Raw genomic sequence first — 12,412 nt, forward strand, 5'->3', positions numbered from 1 at the left:
AAAAAAAAAAAAAAGAAATCAAAAACCCTTCAACACAGCACAAACCAAAATTAAAAGTACTCATTTAGCCTAAGTTCATTCAGATGTATTTATTGAACAGTTGCCTTAAAACATGAAAACCTTATTCCACAAGCAAAAAATAAGAAAAACATTCAAAACATTGTGATAAGAGAATCCTCCTTAGAATACTCGTTAAAATTTTGCATGTTACCAAGTTTAAACATTTAAAACCTCCACCAGCACTCTACTCTTTCACAAAGAATTTTTTCCAGCCCTAATAGCTACAAAGGTGGGGGGGGGGGGGGGACACACAGTAACTAAGTATTAACAGTTACAACATAAGACTAAGAATCAGCACTCGATGAAGTTTTAACGATACAGAGAAAGCATCGAGAAATGGTGAAACCAGAGAAGTAAAAAATTTGTGGACGGATTCAGGGAGGGGGAAAACTTGTACCTTGTCAACCTTTCCCCTCCCTCCTTTCGCAATGCGTTGCCCCCTTCAATGAGAAGGGAGCGAGCAGCTTCTCGCCGTCTCCTGCAGGGGGAGCCCGGGCACACTGAGCGCATGTCAGCCGGGGGAGCGACGAGCAGCTCTCAGCTGAAGGAAAACTACAACTCCCGAAAGGCATCGCGGCCGGAGGCAGTCCGCTTTCTGACAGGCCCGTGGCACCGCCCCTTTGCATACTGGGAGCTGTAGTCCATCGCTCAAAGAACCCGCAGTCGTCCGGCTCCCCCCGGTCTACCTCATGTACCCACTGACCTGTCGTTCAGTCAAGCYCCTCACGGAGCCTCCGCCTTTCTGGCCGTCTCTGGAGGTCGGCCGCCCTTCCGCCTTGAAATTCCGCATTCGCCAACAGCGGACGGTCGGGAGCTCCGTGGGGAGCACGAGAGCCCCGCGCCGCTCGTCTACACTCAGAGCGTCACCACGGCAACGGGAAACAGCGGTTCGGACGGACAGCGGGAGGGGCCAAATTTCCTCACGAAGGACGGTTTCACGTTCCTGGGACGCTGGGCGGTGCCCTCGGCGTGGGACAGAGCACTTTGCAGCACCTTTGTTCGTGGTTTTGGTGTCTGGGGGTATTTTTTTTTTTTATTATTTTGATTTTGGCTTCGTTTTTGTTTTTGTTTTTGGTTTGTTTTTTTTTTTTTATTTAGTGTTTGCAATAAATCGCAAGAGGCAATTAACCAGGGGGAAAAAAAAAGCATACAAAAATCACAATAAAGCTGGATTAAAACATCGTGACTTTATTTCCGTTCTTGTTTGCCCAGAGAAGTCCAGAGTCACGCAAAATGAAAACACACCAGACATCCCTTCTGTCTTCCCACAATGGGGCTTGTTAATGGCTCGGAAGGGCATTGCTGGGGCACTGGGCTCTGGCGTGCTTGGTGTGGTCAGTGTGGCATGGCCGAGCAGGTGCAGGGGTACCAGTGGCTCAGCACGGCCCTGAAGGCACTGCAGGCAGGGAGCAAACAACAGCAGTTAAAAAAAAAAAAAAAAAAAAAAAAAAAAGAATTGTGAAAGAAAGGCTCATGCAAATTCAGAGCATTATACTATGGTTTTTCTTGGAAGGAACTTTCAACATTATCTCTTTCCAAACCCTGCCATGGGCAGGGACACCTTTCACAAGGCCAGGTTTCTCATCCTGGCCTTGAACACTTCCAGGTTTGGGGCATCCACAGCTTTTCTGGGCAACCTATTCCAGTGCCTCACCACCCTTCGTAGTGTAAAGAATTTCCTCATAGCATCTAATCTAACTGCCCCCTCTCTTAGTTTAAAACCAGTCCCCCTTATCCTATCACTGTCTGTGTAGAAATCCCTCTCTAGTTATTAAAAGCTGGAGAAAATGTCCAGTTGGAGAATTAGAGACTCAATAGAATTTAGTCCAGGAAAAGGTGATACAGAGCAGGCAGAGTGCAAATAATATCATTTTAGTGTGTTTATAGGGAGTGCATCTAACCCTGAGTCTGATGAGGAATACCAAGATGCAAAAACAGGTATTACAAAAAATAAGAGCTCAAAGGTAAAGTCAGATTTTATGTAGAAAATGTGCATTTTGGGAGCAATGGGAAAGTTCTGTGAAGAATGGTAGGGATTTTCCCATCTACTGGCGTTAGAATAAGCAGAGTACATTTCTTGAAGATTTAGGGATGCTAAGCACAAATTATTCACTTCAAGTGCAACTGATTATAGTTTTCTCACCAGTGTAATGGATCAGCAAGGTATTTAAATATTAAAACAATGGAAACTCATCCATTTGAAATCCACCATTTTACAGAATTAAATCATGGGTGAATTTTCTAGTTGAGTGTTTATTCACTGATTGAATGTGCAGTTGACACTTGTTTTGTAAAAGASTTGCATTATGCTTGTGGTGAATAAAGACCATGTTCTGTGTTTAGCAAAAAATTTGCCAATAAAAGAGACATTTCACATAAATTGCAGGATTTAATTTGCTTTCACGAAACGAAGAATTTTCATGAAATGAAAAGACAGGAAAGGAAATATAATGAAATGAAATTGCAAATACTCAAAATTCAGAAATTAAGTGAAAATAATTGAATGGCATGGAGGGACAGGAAGTGCATCAAAATGAGATGAAATTTCATGAGATTATTTTCATTTAAATCATGAGATTTCATTTGATGAAAGAAAATGAAATAGTAAGTCAAGAAATTAAGTGAAATGGAAGATAGGAAAGTAAAGGAAAACTCATGAAATTACTTCCTTTGAAATAGTGAAAATTCTTCATTTTGTGAAAGAAAATGAAATAAGAAATCAAGGAATAAAGTGAAACGAAATTTAATTTGAGCAGCCTGGTCTAGTGACAGGTGACCGTGCCCATGGCAGGGATGTTGGAAGTAGATGATCTCTAATGTCCCTTCCAACCCAAATGATTTTATGTTTGTATGGTTCTATGTAATCGACTGAAGCAGTAATAGATTTTTCTTTGTCACAAGGGGGCAGTATTTGATTTAACTACGTGGTTGTAAGGTTACTATATCTACAATTTATATATTATTATAATTTATGCAATTGATTTATTTCTTTCTCTTGGTATGCAGCTTATACGTGAATCGCTGAAAAATAAATCAGCTTTATTCATCTTTTCTTTGTATAATTCAGCAGACTGCATTTGACCTGCGTATCTTTCTTGTATACTTGGCATTGGATCTGTTATTACTTTTACATCAGCCATGGGTTTCCTTGGAATTGTTGTGGAAATCAAATGTCTACTAGTTACTAGCTACTAGTGGAAACCAGCCTGCAAAATTCTAGTAAAATGAAAGGGAATTTTGCATGCATGAAGTATGTGATCCTGTCATGATGTGATTTCCACATACAAAATTGCTGATAGAAAGACATATTTAGATAAAGTCCTGGCTCAAATGAAATCTCAACACAATTGAAGATTCTTTCCATATCACTGTATGAAATGACAAAATACTTGCAGTTTTATGCAGCAAAGATTTTAACCACTGTATTTATTAGCATAGATGTTTTAAAATACTTAGATTGTGCTGAAGAAATAAAGCAAAGCCTGCTCCAGAATATTGCGGCTTGAAGGCACAGGTAGCTAGCTGCAGTATGGCTGCAATATCGAAATATCAAAGTACGATTAAAAAGCTGTTATCTAATGACACAAAACTGAAGACTCTGGATTAGTATGAAATTCCAGCTTTTCAAGGGAAAATCGCCTTAATTTCTGAAAAACTGCACTTCAACTATCCACTCTTATGATCACTTTGATTTTTTTTTCTCCATCTTTTGTTTATTATCACTCTTTTTGAGATATCTGTTTTAGACTTTATGAAGGATGAAGCAGAGAACTGTGCTAATGATTTATTTGTTAAACACTACATATATAAATTTTTACAGCAAAGAATGGAGCTCAGGTGCTATAACCAGGAATCTTGTTCCTTCTTGCTTCCTTCTGCTGCCTAGGCATATAGTGTTTGCCTCACAATTTGTTAGSTGATGAAATAAAAAGAAGTTTCTCATTGCCAGCTTCCATGGAATCATCTAGTATCACAGTATCTTGATACTGTGGSTGAAAATTTATTTTTTCAACGAAGTAAATGGGAGTGCATAGAAATATATTTCCAATTCCTTCCCTGCATAAACAGTACACTTCCTATTCAGGAATCAGCAGTGGAAGGGACAGCTTTATTCCTCATTGAGGGATTACTCAGGAAGTTCCCCTTTCCTGCATATCAGCAGGGGTGGGAGGAAGCATTAGATACTTAGCTGTGTATTAGCAGGTGACAGCAGCAGTCCCCTGTGCAATTGACAGTAGGAGTTATTGGTATCGTGGCAGGCAAAGTATACCAAGGAATTACTGACTTTATTGTTTGAACCTGTATTTTAGGTACAAGCAGAGATCTAAGCTAAGGAACATGTATCTTCAATTTGAACAGCAGCAAGCAATAAATACCAACATAGCTGTTGTCTAGTACTTGTTCCACTTTGAATCTTTATATATTCAGTCATTTACTTTTCTACACATAACAACTGCAATCTCTTGAGCAGTTCTCACAGTGCTGTGTGGAAGGTAATCTCTTCTGAATCAATACCAGCCTGGCCACCTCTCTATTTCATAATTTCAAAATCTATGGATTAAGAATATCTCCAATGACAGTGCTCTCATAAGGTTTATACCGTTCTCCAAATACTGAAGCAATTCAGGCAGATTACAGCACAAATAAATTCATTTTATTCCTTCAAAGTGCATCTGTATTATCAAATTTCTTCATTAAATGCTGATTTATGATGATGTAGTCATCCATGTTTTCTATCATGGTTTTCATATTGAAAGATTTAAACTGTTAGGAATAATGCATTCTGGAGTCAGCTCTTTGTGCTAGAAAAATTGATTGAAAATGTGAAGTTATATTTATTTTATATCAACTGTAATTGCACTTGATCTCAACCTTAATTAAGTGCTGCTGAGGTATAATAAATGATGGTTACATCATCATTTACTGTGCAAGCTTTTGAGTTTTGTCTTTAGGGTGGCTATAGCAAGGGAAATGAGTTAGAGAAGCCTAATTCTTGTATTGCTTTGTAACAAAACCTTTCAGTAGCCTAGGATTTCTTCCCTGCATATGTTCCCTGCTGCACTCTTTCTAATCTCTTTGTCATGAGCTTCCACTTCAATTACTGCTGAAGTTGTATTTTAACAGTCTTACCAAAGATGCCTAATCTAGGGCCAATATGAACTGTTAATTCCCCTAGCCATATGGGCTAGGGGCTAAAAGCATGAGAAGTCGAATTCAGTATTTCAGGGCAGATCAGGTGGAACTAAACTGTTTCCTGGCTCTTCTGGCTCCAGTTGGGCTAATCACCTGAGCTATGTACATGATTTGGGTCACTTCATTTATGCTTCCCTTTGGCTTTGAACTTTCCTATTGCAATGGCTGTGATGTGGCTTAGGTCATAAATATGACCTAAAATTGATTAGAATGCTGCTGCTTGCAAGTAATCCTTGAAGAAGCCACAATATCAATAAAAGATCAAGGATTGCACTATCTATCCACACTCTTACCAATATGCATATATCAAGTGCTATAAATATTTATTAACAGGTCCACAATCAATGGAACAGCAGAATTGATGATTTTGTTTCTGAATATGGGAATGAGAGTGTGGCTGAGCAGGAACCTGTGTAGAACATTGTGAATGCTATGCAGCACAACATAAGGAAGAAACCTCACTAGATATTACCTCTAAAAATACTGAGTCAAACAGAAATGTGTATAACAATTAGAACTTATATTAAAAAATCTAATTTAGTAAAGGATTAATTTTTCAAGATCTGCTGCTATTATCTGATGTGGGTTGGCAGATTCCTTGCTTTTATATGGGTCACTATTGATGAGATTAAACTTTTGAAGAACTTCTCATTTCATGTAGGAGCAGAGGGTTCTGGTCACTGAAAGCTGAGAAACTTCCTGCAGCTCAAAAAAATGATGTGAATCCTGGTATTTTTTAAAGTGCTAAATACCATAATACACTTGATCTGCTTAGGTCTCAAGGCTGATGAGAACCAAGTAGAGATGTTATGAGGTCAAAGTAGAGCTCCTGCTGTGAGAACATGTGAAAATATTTTGCACTGAGACTCTCAAAAATAATGCTTAGAGTCTAAAATTAGTTTGCAAATTAGTACTTTCAATACACATATTTAATTAATAATCAAAACATTTTCTGTGGTCTGTCAGTAGGTAATTTATTTACTTTTTTAGAAAAGTCCTTTAAAGCATTTGGATAGTGTCAATTATTTTGGAAGTTGTTAGCAATGTTTTTGACCAGCAATCTGTTATCCACTTTTCAAATGAATTCTACATTATAGGCTTTCATTGCAAACACTACACTTTAATGACTGAATATATTTTAATGTGCTTCTAAAGATCAGCTGTGCATCCCTAAATATAACTTCTTACAGAGGTGAGTTGCATATTTTAATAAGTGTTAAGGATAATTTATGATTCCAGATAACTCACAAAGCATATGTGTCTGGTCTCAAAATTACTAACACGTTTGTAATGTATTTTTAAAATCTGTTCTTTGAAAATCCATTCATTGCATTCATGATTTCTCAAGTGATTAAYGGTGACCCCATTATGTCAATGGTGCAGCTAGACTATGTGCTGGTATACTTGACTGCAGTTTTATTGAACTGTTGTAGGAACACAGACTCACCACCTTCCCAGCTGCTGGAATCATTGGCATCTGCCATGAGAAAAACAACAGACAGAAGATCATTAATAATATTTTTTATATTGTTGGAGTTATTTAATGCACTGCTTAAAGCTGGTGAGTATTTTGACTAAACCTATGGAGTTGTTGAAACAGAATATTTATACAGTAAAAGAACAGTGTTTGCCAAGTACTTTAATTTTCAAAATTTAGAAGCGGTCTATCTTGAATTGACGATTCAGAACATGAAAATGACCTGGCTCTGTTTAGCATCTCTGAATTAAAATATGGATCATTTTCATCCCACAAAAAAAAATATTTCTGAATATTCATCCTGAWTCAGATTGAAAATCTCCTGGAATTCCTTACACAAAAATGATTCTATTTTCCCAGCTGTTTGCTAGTTTAGTTTGCTTTTGTTTTACTGGCAGCAAGGTGGGTTATTGGGAAGAGCTAGCCAATAATCCATTTGAACAGGGCGTAGTGTTTGCTTTGTCCTCCAAGTTTGAGCCATGTGTTCAAGAGAGAGATCAATTGCAACTAAAACGTGTTGGAATAGGGAGTGTAGTGGTTTGAATGAATTCAATGGGAGCAAAACACTCCCAAGTTCCAGCAAACCCCCTCCCCCCTCTCTTTTCTCCACCCGGGTCCTAGAGACAACCTTTTCCACAGAGAGGAAAGTGAAAAGAAAAGGGGAAAAAAATTATTTATTTAAAAATTATAGAAAACACAAAGAAAAAAACCAAAAAAACCTGTGGAATCAGCTGTTAGATCCCAAAGCCTTTCTCTTCCCTCCTGGGAGTAGCTTCCCCTCTGGGGCCCCCAGAGGGGTTGGACAGAGTCTCTCTCCAATAGTTCACTGAAGGATCTTTCTCCCTGCTGTGCCAYGAGAATCCTCCAATTCTCAGATGACGAAGAGGAAAAAAAAATTCGAGGAAAAACAAGTCCAAAGAAAGGCAGAAAAAGGAGCAGTCCCAGGAAGAGCAGGCAGCTTCTTTTTCCACTGCTGATCCTGAGAGAGAGCCTCCCCACCGAAAAAAAAAAACCCGTGTGTGTCTTGTCCCTTTCCCTCCCATTGTCCTTGAAGGGAGGAACATCACCAAACAAACCAGAGCAGTCTCGACTATCATGTATAGTTACAGAAGGGTTGTTTAACTTGCCTCTAACATAAGCAGATGATAGGAATACAATACTCAGCTAACCTAGGACAGGGAGACTTGCTAAAGATCTCTCACTAAGAGGGGAGCATTTTTGCCAGTATGATATTAAAAGGAACAAAGGAATATTTTTTTTTCAAAATGTGGTTCTTATTGAAGTTTTTCTATCCAAGTAAAACAGAGTTTCTGTGGTTTTATTTGTTATATATTTCATAAAATTTGCCCCCCTTTGCATTTGTTATGAAACTGCATTCATTGTACTTTCCCCAATAATATTTAGCCTTAGTCTAACTTACCACTTACACACAATTTCTACACTAAAAATACATCATAAGGCTTACTTATAGTCAAAATGTTTTACTTTAGCCTGGATTTGTAATTATTTTCTTTTTCTATTTAGATGTGTTCTAGAATGATTTAGAGTATAAAGAAAGGTCATAGAGCCATAGAACAGCTCGATTTGGAAAAAACCTTCAACATCATCTAGTTCCAACCCCTCTGACGTTAGGCAGGACACTTTGCACTAGACCAGGTTGCTCAGAGCCCCATCCAACCTGCTCTTGAACACTGCCAAGGATGGAGCATCCAGAACTTCTCTGGGTAATCTGTTTCACTGCCTCAACAGCCTCAAAGGAAAGGACTTTTTTCTAATCTAATCTAAACCTACTCACCTTCAGTTAGAAGCCATTCCCCCACGTCCTTTCGCTACATGCTCTTGTGAAATCTCTCTTTTCTTGTAGGCTCCCTTCAGGTCAAGTGGCCACAGTTAGGTCACCCTGAAGCTTTCTCTTCTCCAGACTGAACAATCAAAATTCTCTCAGCCTTTCTTCATAGGAGAGGTTCCCAGTCCCTCCGACCATATTTGTGGCCTCCTCTGGACTCACTCTACCAGGTCAATATCCTTCCTGTACCAGGGATTCAGAGGTGGATGTAGTTCCTTTCAAAAGTATATTAAAAGTTCATGTTGTCCTTGTTTGTGCTATCCAGTGCATATGATGGGAAATGATACATATACAAGAGTGAATCATCTCCTGCAGAAACATTTTTGCACTGAGAACAGAGGAAAAATATCCAACTAATTTAATCAACTAACTAATAGCTAGCACTCATTTGGGTGAAAATTCCTGTGTGTGACAGTCTTTATGGTGTTGGAGTTACATGATTTTGATATCTATTGTAGATGGAATGCTGTGGAAGACACAATGGCACATAGTGGGAAAGGAACAAATCCAAGAATAATAGCACTCATTTCTCATGTTCATGAACAAAATGCAATCTGAAGAAATGGTTTTGTGATGTCCCAAGGGATTTAACATATAGTATATATAGTAAGAAATATATTTTTTTAAGAACATAACTTTTTCTACTAAATAGACTTTAGAAAAATATATATAAAGTGTATTTGCCTTCAAGATGTGGCTTACAAACGCCAAATACTCATTGTTTTGTCTCTGGTCACCCTAAAGCCTTGGTTTTTACTTGTTAGCTGTCAGTTGTGTGGGCAGTTCTAAATTAAGGATGCTTCAATAAAACAGGAGCTGTGCCTGATCAATATCACAGAGAAATTTAGAAGTGGTTTAAGAAACATCTTAAATGGCATAAACCCATGCTGCACAAATCAATGACATCGATACAATGGAAATTGGCAGTACATAAAAGTATCCAGTACATTTTCCACTTGCAATTGTGAGCAATGTCTCCACCTGTTTGCATTATCTGTTTCCAGAGCATCTCCAATACTTTACAGGATAAGTGGAATGAGCAAGACACTGAAATACGATGTGTTTTGTGAGATCAGTTCATGTTAGTATTTGTGTATCTTAGTATAAAGAGACCAGTTTGCATAGGACCATCTGATATCACYGCTGAGCTGGAGCAAAGTGATACATAATGATCCTTTTCTATAATCCCTGTGGTGTTACTAGAACCACCCAATGCGGACAAAAATACAGTGGGACGAGTTTTTTTCTTGGCAATGCAGAACAGTAAATAATGGGAAGTTGTCCAGTGACATCTGCTATTGTCTTCCTTTGGTCATCAGTTTGGAATTTCTCAGTTTCTACAAACCCTTGTCGTTATTAAAAAAATCACTTCAAAGTATAGAAGACATTTATGTATACATTTGATTGTATTTCTACCTATTTTAATATACATAATAATTTGACAAATATTTTAAAAAGCAATCTAATAAGCATAGATTATAACCTGTAAAATCTGCGCATCCATTTCAGGATGCATAATTCATAAAAATCAATGATAACTTGAAAATATACTTTGGAGCTTTTACTTGTAAGTTAATCTCTCAGTTAATCACACACAAAAACATATTACCTTTTGATTAAGTCAGAAGTTCTGGAACATTTCAATACAAAAATATCAGGTTCCCCAAAGAACACTTTGTTTAGTTCATATTTAAAAAATATAATATAAAAAAATGCTGTAGCTAGCATTCCATGGTAGGCATTACTGCCGTATTTGCTTTCTGGCAAGTAAGAACCAGAATCTATCATACCATGCAGAAAGTTCTATTCTAGATATTTTAAAACCATGTTCTTATAAAGATGAAATATAAGTTCCAAAGTTGACATGTTTTTCCTTGACATCTCTTCACATGTACTTGCTTGGGGATGTGAAGAAAATTTAAATACATGGTTTGAAAACAATGTTCTTTAACTGTAATTACTATCAGCCTACTAACAACACAGGTAAGACTGCTTCTAATAAAAAAAAAAAAAAAAAAAAAAAAAAAAAAAAAAAAAAAAAAAAAAAAAAAAAAATGGCAATATTTTTACTGGGACTAAAAATCAATCTTTTGGCTTCGGCATGTTCTCCAAAAATTTCGAAGATTTCCACCAGTTTTAATTAGAAGTGAGAACAAGCACTGTTTACCCACCATCTCCCATATATTCAAACACCATCAGAGATTACATTGTCCAAAGTCTGTAGAATGAAGAGATTGACCAGACTTCTGAAAGTAAACAACATTTCAAGATCAGGAAGTGCTTAAGGATCATATAAAATTTCTGGACCAAAAGACCTCCTTTGTCCTCTATTTGTACAGAATCTACTCCATGATTGTACTAAATCAAAAAGACAAAATAATGAAATCTCTCCTCCTACATACCTATGAGAAAATTGTATTTGGCAAAAAGGAATAGAACTTTCAATATCAAATCAAAATCACACAAATAATGGTGAAAATAATTGATTGTTCATGAATACCGTGCAGGTAAGTAGAAAGCAAGCAGAAGGGTTTTTAGTATTAACTAAAATTGTGAGGTTGAATATGAAATCTGTACATTTTTTACTGAGAGAATCAAAAGCATGCCCTATTTTGCCTCTTCCCTATGTAGTACTTTCCCATAGATGCAGTAGTAAAATTATTCTGGCTATGGAGAGAGCCAGTTCAATAATGAAAAAGTTTCTTTTTCATACTCGCCTAATCCTCACTAGCACAGAACATGACTGTCTCATGATCCTCAGTGTTCTATCACTGACACATTGTTGTCAGATGCCGAAGAACTGTTGTCCCCATTCAAGTGCTAAGACCAAGATTCATGGAATCATTTAGTTTAATAAAGACCTTTAAGCTCAATGAATCCAACCATATTTGGACTCATAGGGGATTGAAACATTTAATATTTAACTGTGTCACTTGAAATAGATTTCAAGATATATCTGTGAATGTGGACCCAAATGACTTGTTAGCAGTCACACAGTAAATCTGTACTAATGCAGAAAATTCAGCTTGCATCTTCAACCACGTCCTGATCATTCTCCTTTATATCCTCTGCATTGTCATTCATAGGAGCTCAGCAGTCAGATTGGCTCAGTCATGAGTTTGTAMAATTTCTTTGTTGTTTTTAATCCAGCTTTTTCCTTTCTCAGATTTTTTTGATTACACTTACTCATCAGCTATTTCCAAAAGTCAGGAAGAATAATATTTGGTCAAATGAGTCATGAACTCTTCTGAGTACTGCTGCAGCACAATAATTCTCTGATCCTACCTTTGACAGTCCACAAAATTACTTCCACTGAAATTTCAATCAGGTTCTACTTATTGTAATCATGATGATGTTAACATTTGGGCTTTAATATGTTTGAGTTTTGTTCTTGACTATGGTTATGGTAATATGCTACAAAATTTTGTGTATTAAAGTTTGAAGTACTATACTGTTTACTATCTGGTTAACAAATCTTCCTGATAAGCTGAATTTTAGTTTCCCAAGTTTCTGGATCAAGTTGTTCAAAGTGATATGAATAGTACTATATACACTACACTTTGAAACAGAAGGAGCTCTTTGTCAGATTTGGTCAAGAAAAAAATTACTAAATGTTTCTACTTTACTTTTCCTTCCAGACCTTCTCTATTTTTTCCSTATCTATTGTGTAATTTAATCTCAAGAAATTTCACCGAGTCTTATAAATATTGGACTCCTCATCTCTTTTCCAAGGAGTATTGTAGCTAACATCTTTTGTTCTCACTCAATGTCTCTTTACCATTAATTCAATCAAATGGATTTAGTGGTTTAGAGTGGAGTGAGCTTGAAACCTTAAA

General features: G+C 37.0%; 2 protein-coding genes across 2 annotated transcripts in view; one reads left to right on the forward strand and one right to left on the reverse strand.

The window, feature by feature from the left end:
• Positions 1 to 918, reverse strand: part of LRRIQ1 (leucine rich repeats and IQ motif containing 1) — a 99,434-nt gene extending 98,516 nt beyond the window's left edge. Inside the window, exon 1 of the mRNA XM_057374760.1 lies at positions 764 to 918. The gene's annotated coding sequence lies outside the window, so the exon portion shown is untranslated. The remainder of the gene's footprint in view (positions 1 to 763) is intronic.
• Positions 506 to 11,817, forward strand: TSPAN19 (tetraspanin 19). Its single transcript, XM_057374757.1, is given in 8 exon segments — positions 506 to 666; positions 775 to 1,080; positions 3,147 to 3,240; positions 5,587 to 5,695; positions 9,033 to 9,177; positions 10,479 to 10,519; positions 10,522 to 10,559; positions 11,743 to 11,817. Coding segments are annotated over 8 exon segments (969 nt in total).
• Positions 11,818 to 12,412: the final 595 nt, after the last annotated feature.

The sequence above is a fragment of the Malurus melanocephalus genome, unplaced genomic scaffold (genome assembly GCF_030028575.1).
Source record: "Malurus melanocephalus ecotype Western Australia unplaced genomic scaffold, MMel_1.1 scaffold_232, whole genome shotgun sequence".
Classification (NCBI taxonomy): domain Eukaryota; kingdom Metazoa; phylum Chordata; class Aves; order Passeriformes; family Maluridae; genus Malurus; species Malurus melanocephalus.